At 53.3% G+C, this 21383-nt stretch overlaps 9 protein-coding genes across 9 annotated transcripts; 5 read left to right on the top strand and 4 right to left on the bottom strand.

Annotated features, from left to right (window-relative positions):
• Positions 1-823: 823 nt before the first annotated feature.
• Positions 824-1195, bottom strand: CLUP02_10754 (uncharacterized protein; the record flags this gene model as incomplete). Its single annotated transcript, XM_049289727.1, has 1 exon — positions 824-1195. The coding sequence occupies one exon, from the start codon at positions 1193-1195 to the stop codon at positions 824-826; it is 372 nt and encodes a 123-aa protein (XP_049146872.1).
• A 50-nt stretch (positions 1196-1245) lies between these two features.
• On the top strand, positions 1246-4077 carry CLUP02_10753 (polarity establishment/cellular polarization; the record flags this gene model as incomplete). The annotated part of the gene is made up of 1 exon (XM_049289726.1): positions 1246-4077. One exon carries the CDS (start codon positions 1246-1248, stop codon positions 4075-4077), a length of 2832 nt encoding a protein of 943 aa, XP_049146871.1.
• A 329-nt stretch (positions 4078-4406) lies between these two features.
• Positions 4407-5909, bottom strand: CLUP02_10752 (uncharacterized protein; the record flags this gene model as incomplete). The annotated part of the gene is made up of 7 exons (XM_049289725.1): positions 4407-4443; positions 4501-4587; positions 4727-4885; positions 4950-5108; positions 5162-5239; positions 5312-5551; positions 5632-5909. 7 exons carry the CDS (start codon positions 5907-5909, stop codon positions 4407-4409), a joined length of 1038 nt encoding a protein of 345 aa, XP_049146870.1.
• A 73-nt stretch (positions 5910-5982) lies between these two features.
• On the top strand, positions 5983-6790 carry CLUP02_10751 (uncharacterized protein; the record flags this gene model as incomplete). Its single annotated transcript, XM_049289724.1, has 4 exons — positions 5983-6093; positions 6155-6331; positions 6355-6602; positions 6673-6790. The coding sequence occupies 4 exons, from the start codon at positions 5983-5985 to the stop codon at positions 6788-6790; spliced, it is 654 nt and encodes a 217-aa protein (XP_049146869.1).
• Positions 6791-6820: 30 nt separating this feature from the next.
• On the top strand, positions 6821-8958 carry CLUP02_10750 (protein phosphatase 2C; the record flags this gene model as incomplete). The annotated part of the gene is made up of 7 exons (XM_049289723.1): positions 6821-6856; positions 7164-7473; positions 7591-7664; positions 7731-7815; positions 7877-8083; positions 8140-8400; positions 8597-8958. The coding sequence occupies 7 exons, from the start codon at positions 6821-6823 to the stop codon at positions 8956-8958; spliced, it is 1335 nt and encodes a 444-aa protein (XP_049146868.1).
• Positions 8959-9057: 99 nt separating this feature from the next.
• On the bottom strand, positions 9058-15380 carry CLUP02_10749 (meiotically up-regulated 65 protein; the record flags this gene model as incomplete). Its single annotated transcript, XM_049289722.1, has 13 exons — positions 9058-9241; positions 9565-9609; positions 9814-12503; positions 12563-12705; positions 12856-13875; positions 13934-14332; positions 14396-14498; positions 14568-14719; positions 14776-14868; positions 14917-14971; positions 15047-15123; positions 15184-15242; positions 15301-15380. The coding sequence occupies 13 exons, from the start codon at positions 15378-15380 to the stop codon at positions 9058-9060; spliced, it is 5100 nt and encodes a 1699-aa protein (XP_049146867.1).
• A 144-nt stretch (positions 15381-15524) lies between these two features.
• On the top strand, positions 15525-16378 carry CLUP02_10748 (uncharacterized protein; the record flags this gene model as incomplete). Its single annotated transcript, XM_049289721.1, has 4 exons — positions 15525-15653; positions 15771-15963; positions 16026-16129; positions 16211-16378. The coding sequence occupies 4 exons, from the start codon at positions 15525-15527 to the stop codon at positions 16376-16378; spliced, it is 594 nt and encodes a 197-aa protein (XP_049146866.1).
• Positions 16379-16649: 271 nt separating this feature from the next.
• CLUP02_10747 (PRP1 splicing factor) lies at positions 16650-19484 on the bottom strand (the record flags this gene model as incomplete). Its single annotated transcript, XM_049289720.1, has 2 exons — positions 16650-16796; positions 16854-19484. 2 exons carry the CDS (start codon positions 19482-19484, stop codon positions 16650-16652), a joined length of 2778 nt encoding a protein of 925 aa, XP_049146865.1.
• Positions 19485-19849: 365 nt separating this feature from the next.
• On the top strand, positions 19850-21372 carry CLUP02_10746 (dimethyladenosine transferase; the record flags this gene model as incomplete). Its single annotated transcript, XM_049289719.1, has 8 exons — positions 19850-19951; positions 20004-20060; positions 20117-20254; positions 20309-20428; positions 20470-20637; positions 20697-20825; positions 20878-20952; positions 21007-21372. 8 exons carry the CDS (start codon positions 19850-19852, stop codon positions 21370-21372), a joined length of 1155 nt encoding a protein of 384 aa, XP_049146864.1.
• Positions 21373-21383: the final 11 nt, after the last annotated feature.

The following is a 21383-nucleotide window of genomic DNA, read 5'->3' as shown; positions in this document are numbered from 1 at the left end:
GTGCAGATCTCCCTAAGGTAAAGACTGGAGGCTAGAAGTAAAAATGGCAGGCACGGAAGAGCGGTATCGCTGGCCTTTTTTGCATGGGATTTTATTTTTATTTTATTTCAACGTCCGTTTTGCTGAGGCCGACGACAATCTAGACTTTCCGATAAGGGGAGGTGCGTTTTGCCTCAAGCGGGGTTGCCCCTTCTTCGCTGCGCGCTTTCCGCTTCAACCATGTTCAGGGTCCTGCACTCTCCGCTCTTTCCAATCTGTTTGGCAACGACGGTTGATTTGAGCCTCACTGGCATGTGGGTGACAAAATCGATTTCCTGCTTTTCATCTTCATAAGTACCCCTTTCACTGCTCATATCATAATTACTACCCTTTATATTAAAGTTCTTCTGAGGTATATACTCAGAGGAATATACTCTGCCTAATAGATATTAATGCTAGTGATAATAGCGGTGGAACTGCTTGTCGGATGTGTGAGGCGGAAATCAATTTTGTCACCCACTTGACTGGGTAGAAGCGTGGCTTGTGTGGGTGGAAATCGGAAGAAGCCTTCGTTACGCTCCGATATTGCGGGATACCCAAGCAGGGCTTACCTAACAAAAGGGAACCACATGTCCTGCCCTCCTGCCTCTCCCAAGTACTCCCGATTACACCATCTTATCCTCCTGTCAAGCACAAGACCGAATCAGCTTGACGAAAGTATTGTCCAATGTAAAGCAATGGACTGTTTAATCAACCCTCGAACTAACCCGCAGAACAAACCTAATACATTCCGGACCTCGTCGAACCACACGTTCCGAGTGGACATGTCTCATCCCGCCTCCCTCTATGCCTCAGGGCCTAACCTATCCCCAACACCCTTGAGGCGCTTCAACCCGCCGCTGGAATGCAGTCCTCGATTAGTCGCCTTCTGACACTCCAAGTATGGCAAGTGAACCTTTGCCACGCTGAAACGATTGCTTCTTCGAGTGAAGTAGTACCCTCCGTTGACCGACCACATGGAAGGGCGGCAGTTCGGGGAGGACGCGCCCACCCGCGAATCCCTTCTCAGGGCGTGATCACTGGCACGAAGGGAGACACGTAGCACCAGAAAACGAGAGCCATGGACCACGAGATTCGCGCCCAGGATATCCTCTACGGGTAAAGTTATCGTCCTAGGCTTCTCTCGTTTCTGATGAGATAACCTTCTGTTTGACATGGTCTTCTCTGATTGATTTTGTTTTTGTTTTCCGCTCCTCTGGCTCGCAGATGCCGCTCCTTTCGTACAACGCATCAGTCATGGCAATGTACGTGATGTTGTCTGTGTTCCTGAGTCTAGCTGCGCTTGCAGGAGCCGTACCAGTCGTTTACTTCCCATTCAACTCTCAGCTACCACCTGCGACGAGGATATCGGAGCCGTTTTCGTACACTCTTTCACCTCAAACGTTTTCTTCGCAATCCCGACTATCTTACAGCCTCCTGAACTCGCCGGCATGGCTTTCGATCGATGCTAGCACCGGCCGGCTCTCTGGAACTCCCGAAGACAAAGATGTTCCGGCAGGAGAAGTTGTGGGCATCCCGGTGGACATCGTTGCAACGGACGATTCTGGGTCTGCTACGATGACGGCCACTCTCGTGGTGACGAAGAGGCCTACACCCAAGCTCAATATCCCGCTATCAGAGCAAATTAAGAATTTCGGTGATACATCATCGCCATCTGCCGTCGTGGCCTCTCCCGCTTCCGACTTCTCCTTCACATTCGCCAAGGACACGTTCTCTTATGCTGGGGATGGGCTAAACTACTATGCCACTTCCGCAGATAGCAGCCCTTTGCCTTCGTGGATCAAGTTCGACGCCGGCAGCCTCACATTTGCCGGGAAAACACCACCATTCGAGTCTCTCGTCCAGCCGCCCCAAAAATTCGACTTCAGCCTCGTTGGTTCTGACATTATCGGATTCTCGGCTGTTTCCGTTGTGTTCTCCATCGTTGTTGGTGCCCACAGATTGACAACAGACACGCCTACCATCGAAATCAACGCAACGCGCGGGACGAATGTGTCATATACGGCACTCGCCGGTAGTATCAGGTTGGATGGGAATTCTACAACGCCATCCGAGCTGAACCTCACCGTATCCGGCCTTCCGAGCTGGCTCTCGGTCGATAATAATACTTTCGAAATCCAGGGTAATCCCCCCGAGGATGCAAAATCTTCAAACTCTACGCTCACTTTCCGGGATGTATACTCTGATACTCTTGACATTATTCTATCGGTGTTCGTCGTTACGCGAATCTTCCGGAACACAAGCTTGAGCATCGAGGCGACACCGGGAAAGAACTTCACCTTCGACGTGGAACCGTATCTATGGACGCCTTCAGACATTGATCTAAGTATCGACTCCTCAGCAGACTGGGTCAATGTCGATGGCTTGGTCATATCGGGAATGCCGCCCAAGACTACATCCCCCGAGAATATTACAGTCAACGTCAAGGCGGCATCAAAAAGCTCAGAGGAGACCGAGACGGTGACGGCAGACTTGGAAGTCTTACCTCTACCAGCCACTACTACCACCGATTCTCCCACATCTTCTACTAAGCCAACAAGTCCCGCGCCTACAAGCGACCCGCAACAAGGCTTGAAAGCTGGTTACATCGCACTGGCGATTCTCTTACCACTTCTATTCCTCGCCATTGTTGTCCTCTTAATCATATGTTGCCGGAGGAGGCAAAAGCGAGAATCGATCCACGAGAACTTCAAAAACAGCATATCGGAACCAGTACCTGGATCGTTTGTGATGAACGGAGGGGCTCACAGCAGAGACGGATCATCGGTTGGGGATTTAAAGAAGCCTGAGGACAATCGACGCAGCAGGGGTTATTTCAACTCTGCTGTACAAAAGATGAGACAATCGAGGACGCTTTCAACCATTACCGGCTCTCGTATGTCACAGTCAAATACGAACAACCGCTCATCATACTGGAGGGGATCTGAAAGAAGCCCTACGCCGAGATCCCCATCCGTCACGTCGTCCTGGCTTACAGAGGGCGTCCTGTTTCACCCTCAGCACACGCATCAGGGATCGACGAGCACCTACGACGGCCCGAGTGACGTGCTATCTGGATCTTCTGGCTTTCTCCAGGGTCAACGAGATGATTCTTTCCGGAGCGTGCTGGATGTCACCATCCCGTCTATAAATGCGGAAACAAGTAGTATCCAGGCAACACCTGACCTTGCTTACACGAGCCCGTGGGGAGAGCCATCCAGATTGACCCTCGACAGGTCGCAGCTGCTACCGGGCGCCTCTGGCTCTGACAGTCTGGCCTCGATCCCAGAACAGCCAACGCCATTGGGCTCAAATCCCACGAATGGCAATAGGTTTTCGCCGTCACAACGACCACGGAAAGCTTTCCCTATCATGAGTGACTTGGGATCACAAAGCAGTCTTCGCAGCTCGAGATCGGGATCAGGAAGGGGCAGGTTCGTTCGGCAGGATTCAAGGCCGGATTCGCGTCATGGCTCAGTTTCACGACCGATCAGCAGGAAGTCTGACTCAAGTCCCTTCTTCGGCGGTCGCTCAGTCGTTCCCTCGCGCAACAGGTACATTCTGGACAGCGACGACTCTGATTCCCTCGAGTCGGCCAGGGGTACGGAGAACTGGCGGACGATACCGCCACCGAGAGACTCGCTCGGCATCGCCTACGAGGAATTGACACGAAGCTCTCCCTTTATGAGACACACGCCATCGCTGTCTCCTCGGCCTCTCAGCATCATCAAGAAAGACTCGAGCGGGCCGGTGAACAGGGACAGCCGGGTAGGCAAGCAAACTCCTCTGTCACGGCAATCATCATCCAGCTCCAACATCATGGCCGGACGCTGGAACAGGGACTCTCTCATGCAGCGACGTGCCTCGGGCAACCGGCCTGATTACGCATCGTCAAGGGCAAGCAGCGAAGTGCTGGGCAAGGGGAAAGGGCTGGCGCGATACTCGTCGGGGCCCGAGTCGGAGGGATCTGGCTGGGTGACGGAAGCCGGAACAGTGGGGAACAAGGGTCCTCGGAGTCGGCGAGACAGCAGCAGTGAGGATTTCCGCGTGTTCATGTGAGAAAAGGTGACGAGGGTGGGCGGGATGGCCACACCTCGTTACCCCACGATATAACTTGTCTTTCGTTCAGAAGCGTCTTTGCGATTTTGTTATACCCGCCCCGAGCAGAGTCGCTTGCTCAAGTGTTTTTCTTTACTTGATTTAGTCCGTTCTTTGACGATGGAAAGTGGGAACTATGGATATGAGGATCTAGTAATTTTTTTGTATGGAGAAGAGATAAAGACCACCACCCACAACCCTGTCCAGGTAAACCCAGACCGTAATGTTGAATTGGCGATGCCACAAAAGTTTATTATCTAAGAGGGCGGACCCCTTTTTCGTGTCTCTGTTTAGCAAAATCCCGCTGAGTCTGTGCTTCCGGAAAGGCTTGTAAGTTGTGGGGGTTGGCTAACTTGGCTCGCATCGCGCCCACGGCACGCCTACGGCAGCACCAAATGGCAGATGCTTAGCAAAATGAGTTGCTTAGGTAAGCAAGCCAAGTGGAGAACGTTCACCCTCATGGGCCCTTGCCTGTCCTGTGCCCCAGCCTCGGATTGGCACGATTGGATAGGTAGGTATTTTAGGGAAAAGCGGCCTCTGGGGTTGATACTAGGTAGTCACTTAGATCGGATTCCCCGAAGCGACAGCAAAGAGCTTGGACCTCATTTACCGTCCATTCATGTCTGGTTGTTCAGGTCCTAGCTTCGCTCGGGCCAAGAAGGGGACGGGGGAAAGAAGGAGCACGGCGGAGAGGAGAGGGCCTGAAAAGGGGAGGGGGGAGATGGAATTCTTTTGTTTTGGCGTTAGAGCGAGAGAGGGGCGGGAGGCCCTTGCATGAGAACCGTGCAGGTTCCGTAAATATGGCAGGTGGGTAGGTTGGACTTTGACTAAACGCGATGATGGAAGTCTGTGTGTTTTTCGAGGCTTTGGTTGTGGTTTGCAGATAATTGTACCTGTGCTGACCGAGTTCAACATTGGTTCCCATGGTCTGAAATCCAAACTCTCGTAGCCGGTCAACTCCATGGACATCGGCAGTGAGAGTCCAATAGAACCTGGACCTCGTTCCAAATGCCTTACCTTAGCTTCTGTGTGGAAGTTTGCCCACCTGGGTAGCATGATACGGTAGGTTGTTTGTGGTAAGCTCGCGACGTCGGGTATGACGCAACTGCAGGTAAACTCGTCTCTTTTCAGCAGGTAGTTCCGTATCGGATCCGTAGCACGCAAACCTTGCTGGGGCTTTTTTTTTTAACAGAACAACTCAGAGGCGGGCAATGACGACGAAGTTCTTGCACTTGCCGCCTCCATGAGGGTTAATGTGCCTCCTTGGGTATCGGCTACGTGGCGGCCGTTGCCAGTCTTACTGGGACGACATATGCAAGTAAGAATGAGAGGCGCAAGCAAATCCCGCTCCGGCCGGAGACGTTGCGTTGGTCTATGGAATTGGCTACCTACACAGTTTCGCCTTGTCAAATCGTCGTTGTAAGGCTCGCTAGAACTTCGGGTCAAGTTTGTTCACTCGGTGAAATACGTTCTTGGTAAACAAGGTCTTTCTTACAACTTTTCAAGGTGACTGACTTCAGGTAGGCAAGGTTGATAGATACCCACATACGATGTTGCTGAAAGAAACTGAGTTGAGGAGACATTGGTAATGTGACCAACCCCTCGTACAGATTTGATTGTTGTTGGTGCAAGGCAGTGGATGCCGCGAAGAGACCCAGACTCATACCCAGACGTAGCACTACCAGAGAAGGCATCCGTAGCGTGGCCTTTCTATCCGTACCCGATTTCGCCTCATAGTCCTGTCGCCAACTGACCTTTGAACGGATATGCAAGACTGACCCCTTTCCTGCCATGCGCTATCTTAGTTCCTTACATCAGGATAGTTGGTAGGTAAGTAAGTAAGGTAAGGTATGTAGTATCTTTGTGATGGTCGAGATTGGTAGTACGTACCGCCTCCTCGCAGCGTCGGAGTCACCACACTTCGACTTTACTACCTACCCTTCCATAGATATGGAAGGTACCTACCTACCTTACCAGGTACCTACCTAGGTAGAGCAAGTCGGGGCCAGCAATCCGGGCAAGCAACTGCTCGCCCCAGCTTAGGTTGTTGTCCGCGGCTAGGCTGTCCTATCCTGCCCTGTCCTGTCCCGCGTTGCTTGCGCTTTCCGTATCGCACAGCAACTCCGTTGACCCCGGGGCTACCTACCACTACCACACACGCTCTCGCTCTGCCTTACAACACACCAACTCACCACTCACCACAACACGCGACCTGGTCTCTGTTCATCACCCATCCAGAAAACTCTTCCTACTCACAACCGCACCCACACCGAGCTACGATTGAGTTCGGGTCATTTTTTCCCTCCTTCTACTTCCCTCACTTCTCTTGCGCAACCTCACAATTTTGGCGCGACCAATTTCCTCGCATTACCGCACCCCGAACTCGACCCTCTACTACCTGTGATAGCAGACCCAACATCTCTTAGGGATCGACGCCTGTCCCCTGCCCATTTCCCTTGCGATTCGGATACCCCGCTTCCTCTCGAGTGTGCGCGATCTAGAACCTTTTGCTACCGCACCACCTTCCTGTCACCTCGCCTCTTTTTTTCCTCACAGCCTTCTTGCGCACGCACGACTGGCACTGAAAAAATTTCTTCTCTTTGGCAACCTTACGATATCGACGTACGCTTCCGACTACGATTTGACCGACCAGACATCCAGTCAAACCCGGTAGCTGTGCTGCCGACTCATTGCATCCGTCACCATGGGTCAAACTCTCTCCGAGCCCGTTGTCGAGAAGGTATGTCATAATCTACCGCTACCCTCACCTCTCCCGAGACGCGCTGCTCTCCCTCGATATGCCCATCATTACACCCTCATACTCAATCTACTCCTTTGCGGCCTCTTCCTTCTTGTTCGCAGCCAGCCCCGGAGTCCCCTCCGACCCTCGCCTGCCTTGGCCGTTCCTGCCGGTGATATCGCGCGGGCAGGCGACACAGCAAGGTGGCTTGGATTTGTTTTTCGCAGCAACGTTCACTCGATGACGTATCCCTACAACTCAACAGCCTCTTGGTTCAACCTACTGACTTGACTTCCCACAATTACAGTCCTCGGCCAAGGGCGAAGATGAGCGCCTTCTCTACGGCGTCTCTGCCATGCAGGGCTGGCGCATAAGCATGGAGGATGCTCACATCACCATCCTCGACCTTCTCACCCCCGGCAGCGACGAAGCCAAGAAACACGAGTCAAAACTCTCCTTCTTTGGAGTCTTTGACGGACATGGCGGCGACAAAGTAGCCTTGTTCGCTGGAGAGAACATTCACGACATCATCAAGAAGCAGGAGACCTTTAAGAAGGGCAACTACGAACAGGCGTTGAAGGATGGCTTCTTGGCAACCGATCGGGCGATTCTTAACGGTAAATTCACAATCTCGGATTCGGCAGTACCTAGAGGCTCAGCTGTGCTGCAGTTCTGGCCCTCACCACTTGTTGCCCCCTATGCTGCATACATGAGCTAACCTTGGGGTGTACCAGATCCCAAGTACGAAGAGGAGGTTTCTGGCTGCACTGCCTGCGTTGGCCTGATTTCGGACAACAAGATCTACGTTGTGAGTTTGCTTACGTCCGCTTTTGCGCGATGTATTCGCATTACTTACCGACCATTCCGCGACTAGGCAAACGCTGGCGACTCGAGAAGCGTTCTTGGTATCAAGGGACGGGCTAAGCCCCTGTCCCAGGATCACAAGCCCCAGCTCGAGGGTGAGTACTAGGCCATGGCAAAGGCAACAATACCTGAAGCTGACTTGAAATCCCCCCATAGCCGAGAAGTCCCGTATCACAGCCGCCGGTGGCTTTGTCGACTTTGGCCGTGTTAACGGCAATCTTGCTCTCTCCCGCGCCATTGGTGACTTCGAGTTCAAGAAGAGCGCAGAGCTCTCGCCCGAGGCCCAGATCGTCACCGCCTTCCCTGACGTCGAGACCCACGAGATCAGCGACGACGATGAGTTCTTGGTCATTGCTTGCGACGGTAAGCTGGAAGCGCCGGATATGAGGAAGGAGATCACAGGCTGACAGTATTCTTAGGTATCTGGGATTGCCAGTCTTCTCAGGCTGTTGTCGAGTTCGTCCGTCGTGGCATTGCGGCTAAGCAGGAGCTGGACAAGATCTGCGAGAACATGATGGACAACTGCTTGGCCTCCAACTCGGAGACCGGAGGTGTTGGCTGCGACAACATGACCATGTGCATCATTGGTCTTCTGCGCGGCAAGACCAAGGAGGAGTGGTACGAGGAGATTGCCAAGCGGGTTGCTGCTGGAGACGGACCTTGCGCCCCTCCCGAATACGGTACGACTGAATCCACGTCCGAATCCACATCTTCCTAAGGAGTTGAGCGCGCGCCGACCTCCATCTGCACTATCATGAGACCAGTCTCTTTATCCCCATAATACAACCATTATCCCCCTTTTTGTAGCCATCGTTTGTTTTTGTGTTCCATAATTTCTTTCCAAAGGAGGAGCGCTGATCCATCACCTGCAACTAGCTGAATTCCGCGGTCCTGGAGTTCACCACAACTTCGACGACAGTGACAGCGGCTACGACGTGGATGTGGAGAACAAGGGCAAACCCTTCGGCATTGGTGGCTACAAGGGCCGCATCATCTTCCTTGGCGACGGCACTGAGGTTCTGACCGACTCTGACGACACGGAGATGTTTGACAACGCTGAGGAGGACAAGGACCTCGAGAGCCAGGTCTCCAAGGCCTCTTCGGCTACCAGCAAGGATAGCGAGGCTGAGGACAAGACAGCCCCGAAGACGGAGCAGGCCAAGGCGGCGGACAAGACCGCGGAGGAGTCAAAGCCGGCCGCAGTTCCCGCGTCTACAGAGGAGGGCAAGGAGAAGTGAGCTCAGCGGCCGGGAATATCAAATTTCTATACCTTGATGAATGACGTGGGCGTGCACTCGGGCCTGGAAGAGACCGGACTCAACGGATCCGTATGACTTTTAAGAAGGCTTGAGAGACTTTTTCAATGGCTTGGCTGGAATGGATGAATGAATGTTTCTCGTGTTGTTTTCCTCATCATGTTGGGTGTCCCGGAGGCCGTTGACAGGATTGTGATTAGGCATAGTGGGGATGATGAACAGCAGTCGCGGCGGCTCAATGGGGGAGAAAGGGGGAGAGAGAGGGCTGGCCGCATGTTGAAAGAGTTCAAAAGACTCAATCTTTGCGTGCTGTAGCTAAGGTAGTAGCCCTCTGCGGGCTTACCTAGTTGTCACGCTTACTTATGATCATTTGCATAACCCCACCAACGCCTTTTTACACTTGCGCTACTTTCTTAATCTTCCTCCTATTGAGAAGAGGGGTCTTTCTCTGTCATTGGGCTCTAGAGATCTAACGTGTCTTGTTCTTGGACCAGTTGTGAGTAAAATGGGCCACAGAGAATCGATATATGTATGCCTTGGAAACTAGTAACGAAGACATGGACTGGATGAAAACAGTAGTGCACTTACCTCATACCAGCTACCTTAGCCATGCTCAAGGATGCAATTTCACATCTTGGAACACAATTGTCATAAAAGTAGGTCTTGTTGTACAGAATTCTATGGGTATTTTGCACTCCCCGGTCCCAGCTGCCTCTTAGCTATCCTACAAGAAGAAGGGGGGTTTGTTATACATAGTTGTCTATAATATAAATAATTTTGCAAGATGGCTGTTTTCCTATGCAGAGACTTTGACCCTAGTCCCCATTTTGAGCCTACACGCCTTGGGTTGCCGGTATTCTGAGTGCGTCAGTCGGCACTATCGTTGTCTTGTAATTGTCAACAGACGGTGACGGTTGGTTGTCTGTGTCAACCGATGACGACGGCTGGCCGTCTTTCATTACCGGTATTGTGATACCTTCAGTCGGCACTACTATTGTCGTCTTGTCCTCGTTCACGGACGATGATGATGATATCTGGTCGTCTCCATCAACAGATGACGGTGGCAAGTCATCCGTGGCTGCAACATGTTCAATCTTCAACTGCATGTGATGCGTCCGTAGGCCACGCCCGTTCCGTTGGTACATCACCATGATTCCCGGCGTAGTGACGGTACGCAGTGGCGTGGGAGGAGAATGCTGCAGGCTCTGCTGCTTGGCCTTCTTGACCGCTGCGATGATTTTCCCGTCGGCTTCCCAGGCCCACGAGAGGAGCTGATGGAGCGGGTACCAAGGTCGCATTTTGTGCTCCCGGAAATACTCGTGCGTGGCCTTGCTGATTCGGGCACCGTTGACTTGGTTCGCCCCTGTTACGTCCTGATCGAACCAGGTTGGCAGAGCAGAGGGGGCCGCGTGGGCTTTGGGATTCGGCTCGATGGTGTGCTGCAGAACATTTTCCGGGTTGACGCCGTACCGCCAGTTGCTGATTTGATTGCGCATATCTGAGCTGGTCCTGCCCGCTACACAAGCATAACGCCAGATGACGCCCATAGCATTGGGCCTGTCGAGCCTGAAGGCAAGGAAGAAGAGTATGTGGTATGATTGCTCGTTCATCACGACGAAGTGCTTGTGGGCCTTCTCCAAAGCGGCCGTGGCGAATATGAGATGGCGCTGGGTTTTCGCATGTTGAAGCATCGTGTTGAGCGTGAGCGTGGTAGGAAAGGTATTTCGAGACTCGGCCATGATGTCCCAGAGGTCGCAGCACGAGGCGAAATTGCCCATACGTCCGAGTTCGTTCATAATGGCGTGCATGACTGGCCTCGATGACCAGCCCGTACCGTACTTGGCGGTCAGGGTCTCAAGGAATGAGCGGATGCCAGGCCAGTTGTGTTCCAGCTTGCGCATGTCCTCCGTGACGAGTTGCTTCGTGACGAGTGGCACGACGTCGGGGTTCAAAAGTAGGCCGAGCGAGTGCATGAGTCGAAGAACATGCTGAATGATTTGTTTGCTCTCAATCATCTCCATGTATAACGCCCATGTTTTCGCGTTTGGCTGGCAACCATAGCTAATCATCATCCCTAACACGCCGTGAAAGTTGCGAAGATCTTTCAACTTGGCACAGTTTTCCAGCATAATGTTGAAGACGCCGGTATCCATCGAAAAAGGTGCATCTCGCTGGCTCTGAAAAAGGTCCCGGGCGTGATTACGATAGGCATTGCCACGCAGCTCAATAAATCGCAAGGCTTGTTTGAATGCGCGCCTCGACCGCGCATGTCTTGAAGACTCATCTGTAAACGCGCTAAAAAGGAGCTTGAGAGCCGCGTTGTCGGCGGCAGGGCCCGCACCGTACATCTTGTACTTGTCATGCGTAGTGATCCTTGCGTTTGTGATGGCGGTTATATAGGCCAAGAATGAATCAGGCGTCCATTCTTTCGGTCTCGGGATACTTTCGTATTTGTGCTTGTGTGAGTATTCCTTCATATACGCTGGACGCTGCTCTTCCTCGGAACTTTTCCACACAGTTTCGTTTTTTGCTCCAGCTACCTCGTCACGCCGTGTTGTAGAGAAGTTGCTACCGATGGCTCCTTCTATACTGATCGTGCTGTCGGCTCGAGCGGCGAGTCTAGATATTTCTTGGCTCGCGTGTTCCAAGGCATCCTCGTCGCCTGAAAGGAAAAGATATCCCACTTCACTGAGTGTCCCTTCTTTATCCTTTGGCCATCGCATCTCGATATGACATCTCGTTTGTTCGTGTATGTCCCAAATAGTTTGGTCGACATCGTGAAGGAGCGTATATGCGAGTTCAACCCCGACTGTGATCTTACGCACATTGCGCTGCCAGGGCCCCTTGACAGGCCGGGTCTGTCGTCGAAGAAGGTCCAAAGTATTGCGCCAGTTGCTAAATGACCCCTTTTTGACCTGTCGGACCGTCTCGAGCCAGATTTGCCTGGTTATGCTTTGGTGGAATCGCTGAACACTGGCTCGCGATTCTCGCTGGGGCTGGTAACGTATCGTCGGCGTAACGAGTATAGAGTCATGCTGTACTTGGGTAGAGCCCGTCTTGTTCGGTCGTTTGAACTTGCGTTCGCTGGCATCTTTAAGTAGAAACTCAACAGGTTTACGACGCTCGCTGATGGTATCAAGTGGATGCAACGTCGTAGGTTTGCGTGCTTCCTTCGGCTTTGTGTCCGGACCGTCACCCAGCGTCAAGTTCTCAACTCTCAGTGGCATCTTGATCTTTTCGTCTTCGACGGCCGGGCCTTCCAAGGTAGGACTCACGGCGGTATCGCAGGTTGGGTTGGTGCCATGGTTCGCTTCTTCGTCTTCGATTCGAGATCGCGGTGTGGGAGTCTCAACCGCGCTGGGTCTGACTGCATCGGTAGCTGTGTGCACCCATTGACGAGGAAGTGGTAGTTGAGTTCGAGGCGCCCGAGACCATCTTTGAGGAACCCTGGAAATCGGAGAGATCCCAGAAGAGCCGATACGGTGAGATCGGACTCTCAATGATAGCGTGATTCCCAGGGACATTTGCTATGAATGGCCCATGTTGTGTGCTGGGCTGAAATTTGTTGCATTTGGTGTCATGGAACGAATGCCATCAGTTTCGCTGAAGTCGCGGGCAAGCTATCCGCAGAAGAATTTCCACTTCGCGCCGATTGATCCCGGTCTTTCGGCCCCAGAAATTTGACCCGACCCCTGCCGGCCGACAACAGTGTGAGCGACACTGAGCTCACTATTTTGCACTGTTCATCGACTACTTCACTGCTAGGTATCCGTACCGCAGGCAATGACTAGCAAATTTGGATATATGAAGTCGGGTATACAAGAAAAGAATAATTACGACACCGTCCCTATTACTTCTTTGGTGAGCCAGGTAAGGCACCCGAGTTGGGTTGCGCAGGACCGCTCTGATCAACACCTTCCCACCCCTTATTCCATCCCTCGTCTTCTGCAACAGCATGTTTGGCTTCGCCATTCTCTGCAAGCCCCTTGACATCGCTCCAATACGAAAGCCTTTTGACTTCTTCGTCTGCATGTTTGATTGCCGCTGCAAGGTGTTTCCTTCTCTCTTCTCTTTCTTTTGCCTTGTCTGCATCTTCGTGCTTCTCTTCGTCTGCAGCGACCGCTTCATCATAAATCTGGGTCAAGCGACTCAACAGCAGTCTTCTCGAGGCCTGAAACACAAATATGCCCATAACATCGTGCATTTCCTCTTGTAAGTGTTCGAGGTTGTCTTTGGCATGCGCGAGATAATTCTCAAAGGCCTCAATCTTTTCGCGGTCGATGCGAGAGCCTCGAAGGACGGCCATAAGAGTCCACACGTCTTCAATGTCTTGCTTCTCCTCTGTCACACTGGTCTGTACACTCGCCTTGCTGACGCTTTCTCGCCGGCTACGTGCCACACTAGAGGAACGGCTGTGATTGGCAGGCGTAACGGTGAAGTAGTCGGAGTTCAGCATATGCGGGTCTTCCGATATGTCTTCTGGTTTCTTCTTGATGCGCTTGCGAACCCAGCATCTCCTCCGAACGAAGGAATTCCACCATTTCGGACCATGCCAGGAATATCTCTTGGAGAACATGAACGAGTACTCCCAGCCGAACTCGTCCATGGCCACACCTTCTTCGCGATGTATCTTCCACTCAGGCCATGCCCACTCCCAGGACGGATCGGGTACTTGTGCTGTCTTGGTCGTGGTCGGACTCGTCTTGTGAAATTGGTTCGTCCAAGGCGACGGGTCGAGGTTGCCCAAAGCCTTGCCGGAAAATAGGGCAACACGGCAAACAAAGCAGCCTCGCTCGTTCTCCCACAACACATCAATAGCTGTTTCTCGATCCGCCGTGGCTGGCCTCCGTCGTTGACTGCTGCTTCTGCCGGGCATTGTGCCTTCCATTGGCGTGGGTTCTGTTTCAATATGTACTATCAGAACCTGCACCATAACTTTGGCATGGCTATCTCTTACCTTCGACTTCGATAGACGGTGCTGTGGTGGCCGTTGTCGTTTGGGGTTCAAGCGTGGGAGCACTCCGATGCCCAGCGGCCTTCGACAGGCGACTTTGTTCTGGCTCTACTAAGCGTCCAGACCTACTGGCATCCTGATTGGTATCGTGTTCCGTACTGCGGTCCCCATTCGGTTCCGCATCGTGACTCCCAGTAGTGTCCTCATCACGGAGTAACTGCGAACCGGTTGACGCGCGAGGAGGTCTGCTAAGGCTTTCGGTGCTCGGTGAACCTCGGTTGTCATGGTTGACCAGGCTGATCTCGTGGTCATAATCACTATCTTTCAAGCCGGTGGCCCGACGAGAGCTTCGAAAGGAAGGCATCGCTCTAACGCTGTATCGCAGCCTCGCTCGCCCGGTGTCTGAGAGCTTCCGTGTTGATGCCCGCCTTGAGGCTCAATGCCGGAGTGAGACCGGAACGGCACCCTTGAGGGTGAAAGGGGGTTCGTCGTTGGGGGGGGGGGAGAATTGGAATCCGGGCCGGAGGTGCTTTAGCTTCCTTCTCGGGGGTGATTGGCGGCTCTCGCCCTGGGATGGTGGAATTCAGAAGCGTAGTCTGAGTGGGCTACCTGAACATTGTGCCGAATCTACTCAGACAAATGATGTTTCCAAGCGCGCCCCGTCGACGGGTGGGAATAGAAAAGAGGCCGTAGAAGGAGAAGGCCGATGTGAGGCTACAAGGTCGATGGTCCGACGAGCGAGGAATTCAGGGAAGTCAATTGGTACCTCTTCTTCGGACCTAGCGTGGGCTAGACCACCATCGGCTGGCAGTGGCCAAATGGAGGACGCTGAACAAGGCTAGTACGATGCAGCAATAACAATAACGAAAGGAAAGCAGGAGGCGTTGGCTGGTCGTGGAGGCCTAGACCCAAAAGCTGAACACGGGTTGGCTCATGCACTTCACGGGCCAGTCAGTCAGTCCAGGAGCCTGCGAGGTGTCGCGTACTCAGCTCCGGCGATGATGTAATGTCCCAGCTTTTTCCAGCGAGCGTCGAGCCCCCCTAGCCACCACCTTAGCTTTGCGTGCCAGAGAGTCAGCTCAAACAGGTGTTTTCATGCTATCTAACGTGCAAAACCTGGCTCTGAAGCACATGGAGCACTGTGAAGCCACAGGCAATGGTTTGACGGGCACGATCGTCGGCTGAGAGTCCATCTACGCTCAGTGGAAGTTGTAAGGAGACCTGGATGAATAGCGTAAAACATTACTCCCTACGCATAGTGTACATCGAAAGTGACAGCTGATTTTCGGAGCTTTGACAAGCTGAGGTGACGCTGGAGATCAAGTGGATGCTGCACTCTTACCAGGATCAGGTCTGAAGAGGTACGTCACAAATACTTCATTCCTCCATCCGCTTCCGCGTGATCACAAGGTATCGTGTCCGTCCCCTCTGGAGGTGATGGCCTGTGCATGCTGAGTTTGTGGTCCCGGTCCCAGGTGGAGCTCTTCGGCCAGGAGCGGCTGGGGGGAAGCTACTTCCCATTCCCCGCATTCATGCTGCTCTACGTCATGTATCCCTCACACCTTCACGTCAACCGGAGCTTTCGTAGCTCCAAATGTTCCTCGCCTGCTTGCCCCAGGTCGACGGCATGTCGGTAGTGCAGCTCACTGGTGTGATTCGGTTCCAGGAGGCGTGTGGGAAGGAGTGTAACCGCGCAAGAAATGAGACAAGAGCTGCGGCGCCAGTGATTCGATAGCAAGGTACTAATAGATCATGCCATCCTGCTCTTTCTCGTGACGAAGACTGCTTTCTTTCTCCTCTCTCTAATTCAATCAATTAAATCACATAATCACGACGATAGCTTCAAGCTTCTCCCGATCGTAGCTCAGAAGTCACACGTCAATCAGCTCTACTACACCCTACACTACACACAAATCCAATCAACATGTCCAAGAAGGCTCCCCTTTTCCTCGGTCTCACTGCCGCTGGCGGTGTCGGCTACTACCTCTACAGCGCTGGCGGAAACCCTACCGCCGCGGAGAAGAAGTTCGAGAGTATGTTTACCCGTCGCATCGCCGCCTTCTCATCATCTCAAAGGCTGACCCACGTTATTTAGGTGACGTTCACAAGGCATCCGCCGAGGTCAAGTCTCATCTTCCCGGACGCACGCCCGACGCCCAGAACAAGGGCGCGCAATTTGGTGCTAAGCTTGACGAGGCCGTAAGTTCATCTTTGCCCACCTCTGCCCGGCCTGCCTCCAGCACATCTTCAATGATCAATCGTCGCTGACAATCTCGCCAGGTCGCTGAGGCCGACAAGAAGTTCTCTGCCACCAAGAGCAACGTCGAGGCGTACGCCAAGGACGCAAAGGCCGAAGCCTTGAAGAAGGTCGACGCCTTTGACAAGACCGTCGAGACCGAAGCCGCCAAGGCCAAGAGCGGCATCTCCAGCTGGTTCGGCGGCAAATAAGCCCTACGACTACTCTGGCGATCATTTTCTTGTGTTTTCTACGTAATGGATCAATCATGACAACGGGCATCGGGTTTGCTTTCTCAGCTCTGGGTTAGGAGTCGCAATACGAATCAATTATAATCCTTTGACTCATGTTCAATTACTTGAAAGTCCACAGGGCTTTCTCGTGGTATTCTTTGCTGCCTGCTTGGTAATTTTGAAAGTGACCTTTTCTCCTCTATCCTTCCCGACCGACCCTTGATGTTTGATACACAGGCTATTACATGATTCATTTCTCCAACACTTCAGCAACCAATTTCAGGATTTCCTCGGTTCCCTTCCTTGCATTGGCGGGCTGTTTGGCAATCGCTTGCCAGTGTTCGCCATGGCGTGGCTCGTTCAAGACACACTTGTTGATGACATCCGCTCGTTTCTCCTGGGATCGAGTTAGCTTACAAACGTCAAATCGATAGTCACCAAGACAGCTACTTACGTCTGTTCCGTGCTGGAGCAAGAACTTGTAATACCAAGCCCAAGTGTCGCCATTGTCGCTGTCCAGCACCAGCGCCTTCTCGAACCAATTTTGTGCCTTTTCGAGCTTGCGTTCGCCCCAAAAGATTCGGGCCACAGCTACAAACAGGATAGGGTCGTTGTCCACCTTCTTAATGGCCTCTAGTGACCGCGGCTTGCGCTGAGTCCGTGGTTCCAAGTGCCAGATCTGTTCACTCCACAAGAGTCCACTCTTGGGCACCTCTTGGAGTGCCTTGGCCATGAGGGACTTGGCCTGGTTGAGATTGCCCGCGCGTCTTTCGATGCGGACAGATTCGCACCAAAGCTCGGCCGATTTGGGTATCGCAAGTCGGGCTCGGTCGAGAACACTGCGAGCCTTGACGACGAGCCCGGCCTTCTCCTCCAGTCGAGAGTAGAGCAGCCACAATGGAATAGACTTTGACACCGCCTTGACACCTGTGCTGTAGGCCTCGCGTGCCTGGCCGACCTTTCCAAGGTCCTCGTAGATTTGTCCCTTGAGCATCCACAACTTCGCCGTTGCAGGGAAGAATTGCAGCGCCCGTTGGACAAGATCCAGTGCCGCATCGCTGTTGCCCAGCACTCTCTCGAAAACCACACTCTTCATCCACACGCGATCCGTGGGGGCCTGGTCGCGGGCTTCCTCCAGTAGCTTACGAGCGCGCTCGGTCTCTCCGTTCTCGGCTTCGAGCTTGACAGCAGCAAGCCAAATGTCTTCGTTATCCGGGTTAGACTTGAAAGCCCTGGCGAGTACCAATCTGGCATTGTCGACCTCGCCGGCTTGCCACTTCTCTTTGGCCAACATCATCCACAGGACCTCACTCTTGGGGCATGCCTCGACAGCCTTCTCCAGGACCTGGGCGAGCGATTCCTTTGTTCCGTGATTTCTTTCCAGGTCGGCGGCAGCCATCCATAATGTTCTGCTGTTGACGAAAACACGCAGCGCATATGAGTAGATGGCGCGTGCTGTCTCGTACATGCCGCGATTGATGCTGCCTCGGGCGTCCTCCGTCCAGGTGTCCTTGCGGTCGTCGTCTTCGTCGAGACCATAGCCAAGTGTTTCTCTGATAATATTTCCGCACGTAATGACAGCGCCATCCTCCTCGCACTTTTCTGCCTCGGCAATCCACTCCTCGCGTTTGGGCATGGCGGACTCCTTGACCAGAACTGCAATGGCACGCTTCATGACGTTGACCTTCGTACCCTGGCCAAGCTGTTCCTGCAGTCGAGCAGCCGCGATCCAAATTTCGTAAGACGTAGGCACTGCTTTTCGTGCCTTATTGAGCACCTTTTGAGCGTTTTCAGGGCTCTCCAGTCTTGCCAAAGCCAACCACAGATCAACGGATAGGGGTATAAGCTCTGTTGCCTTGGCGAGCAGCAACCGGGCATCTTCCGGATCTTCTTCGAGGTTGACCGCTTCCTTCCATAGTGCCTCTGATTCCGGAATATGATCCAGAGCGAGTCTTATGACCTTCTTCTTCGCCCTAGGCTCATTCTCCAGTCTCATCGCCTCGACCCAGAGACGCACAGATCGATCATTCTTCTTGATTGCCTCGGCGGCAATAATCTTCGCATTCTTTCCATCATTCAGTCGAATATTCTCCAGCCAGACATCCTCGCTCTTGGGGCAATGTGTGCATCCGCGTGCTATCACATTCCGTGCAGCGACCGTCTTGCCTGCCAGTTCCTCCAAGCGAGCCGCAGCAATCCAACCCGGCGCATTATTCGGGTTCGTTTTGATCACCGATGTTAACAGCTCGCGTACACGGTTGATGTCGCCGACTTGCGCTTGCGATTCGTTGAGGACGCTTTTGTTCAGACTTGTGATGTAGCCCTTGGGATCGATACTCGATGCGCTACCGGCGACTGATGATTCGGTTCCGTCCTGTGACGCTTGCTCGAGCCTAGACTTGAGGACCTTGTCTCTGGCAGCACCAATCTTGGCAAAATTCGTCATCGTGCCGTCCGCTTGTTCGGAGCTTGATGCTGCTCCGTCATCCGCAACCGTGGTGCCCAGCTCTGATGAGTCCCTCGCAGCAGCCAGAACGCTGTCTGGAACTGCGTAGAAGCGTTGTCGCAAGGTCTGCTTGCTTCTCCTGTTTTTTCCTGTCAGATCTCCAACTTCAGGAAGGTTCGCCCATTCGTCGTCGGTAACCGTCGAAAGCGCTCTCTTGAGATCCGCAAATTGTTGTGCAATCTTGGGGTTCTTCCGTTCATATTCGTCTTGCTCGGCCTTTTCGCGCGCTTCTCGTTGCTTCTGCCTTCTCCTCGCCATCTTCTCGTCAACTTCTTGCCATATCCTGTCGGCTTCCTCGTCATCTTTGTCGTATACGCCACCTGCGAAAAGGCCGACTTCGTTATCGGGATCCTTGAACCGGTCATCGTCGTCGTCCTTCTCCTCCGCCTTCTTGCCGTCGGTGCCTAAGCCGAGTTGTGCTGCGCGCTTGGCGACCGCTTCCTTGATTTGGTCCTCAGTCGGTCCTTCGCGTGCAGGACCCAGATCTGATCGCGTAGTGAAGCCAGTAGCACCTCTACCAAGACCAGCGACGTAGTTTTCGGGAGCCGGTTGGCTCAGGAAGTCGCGCCTGCCCGACATATTGGCGATTGAACAGGTGGCTCTTCGGTGCGGCAGCAAGATCAAGAGGGCGCGCCTGATGGGGTATTTGTAGGCAATCAGTGAGGTTTGGCCTCACTCTATGCTTGGAACCGGTCGCGCAAGGCTGAAGTGGTACTAAAGTTTTTGAGCTGCACAATCCCTGTCGCGCCAGGTCGTAGTGGGGCGAGGGTCCACTAAAATTTCCAAAAGGCTGCCCCTCCATCTTCACCGCAGACTTCGACATCGCGAAGATTTCTGGGTCTCAAACTTTGCGCTACCGGATACTGTACGCCAGAGGTCGACTGCTTCCCACAAACCTGGTTTCTCTGGTATAGCGCGACAGTTCGACAGTTCACATACGCAACATGGGTAAAGCGAAAGCTGGTAAGCGGAATGCCGCCGCCGCCTCCTCGGGAAGCCCGTACTCTCGACCTTCTCAGAAGACGAACAATGTCTTCAAGTTCAACGTGCGTCGCATTCTATAATACGTCTTGGAACTTTGACTAACTACCGTCATAGACGAATGTTGGTCAACATATCTTGAAGAACCCCGGTGTGGCGGATGCGATTGTTCACGTACGCCCAGACTCCCCCCGTCCATAACGAACCAAACACTAAGTGCGTCTACACAGAAAGCCGAACTTAAGCCCACGGATACTGTACTCGAAATCGGTCCGGGAACTGGTAACTTAACAGTGAGAATTCTCGAGAAGGCGAAGAAGCTCATTGCGATCGAGTTCGACCCTCGAATGGCGGCCGAAGTGACAAAGGTTGGACAAAACGCCCTCAGGATGATACTCGGAGGCTGACGGGACCCAAAACAGCGTGTGCAAGGGACTCCGGAGCAGCGCAAGCTCGATGTCATGCTCGGAGATGCGATCAAAGTCGAATGGGTTCCTTTCGACGTTCTCATTTCAAACACACCCTACCAGGCACGTTCTTTTGTGCTTTCGATGCAAGCCCGGCGTAGCTGACCTGTCGTTAGATCTCTTCGCCCCTGGTGTTCAAGATGCTTGCGATGCCAAAGCCGCCGCGGCAAGCGATTCTCATGTTCCAGCTCGAGTTCGGACAAAGACTTGTGGCCAAGCCCGGCGACAAGCTCTATGGTAGACTGAGCGTGAACGCCAACTTTTGGGCAACATGCTCCAACGTGGTGAGTAAAGATGCTCGGGAATGCATCTTTGCCGACGGTCTTCTGACACTCTGCAATAGATGAAGGTGTCCAAGGCCAACTTCAGGCCGCCGCCACAGGTCGACTCCTGCGTTGTGCGCATCGTGCCCAAGCAGGGAGCCGAGCGTCCCACCATCGCCTTCGAGGAATTCGACGGCCTCCTCCGCGTTGTAAGTAGTATTATTGTCACTTCATATATCTCGCAGCTAACAAACCATTCAGTGCTTCAACCGTAAGAACAGGACCATGCGAGCCAGCTGGCTCGGCACGAAGGAAGTGCTCCAGATGCTGGAGAAGGTGAGTTTTGAGGTTGTGTGCCTCCGAAGGACAGAGGTACTGATCTGCTACTAGAACTACCGTACATGGGCTGCCATGAACAACGTGCCCCTGGACGACTCTCTTGTTGAGGATGACGAGGACGACGCCATGGAAATGGACGATGACGCGGACGCCGGCGGCAACGATGACAACGATGCCGAGCCCATGGACGACGACACACCCGAGTTCTTCAAGGAGCTTAACGCCACAGCTGCCAAGGCGCCCGAGAAGACGAAGAGCAAGCGCAAGAAGACCAAGGTTGCGGCGCTCGTGCGGAGCAAGATTGAACGCGCGCTCGAGAGCACCGAGCTCATGGAGAAGAGAGCGCGGTTGTGCGACGAGACGGATTTTTTGAAGCTGCTCTCTGCTCTCAACTCGGAGGGCATCCACTTTGCCTAGATGTCCGTCCT

The sequence above is a fragment of the Colletotrichum lupini genome, chromosome 5, assembly GCF_023278565.1.
Source record: "Colletotrichum lupini chromosome 5, complete sequence".
In the NCBI taxonomy this organism is placed as follows: Eukaryota; Fungi; Ascomycota; class Sordariomycetes; order Glomerellales; family Glomerellaceae; genus Colletotrichum; species Colletotrichum lupini.
Note: the sequence above shows the minus strand (reverse complement) of the source record. Positions and strands in the feature narration are given on the sequence as shown.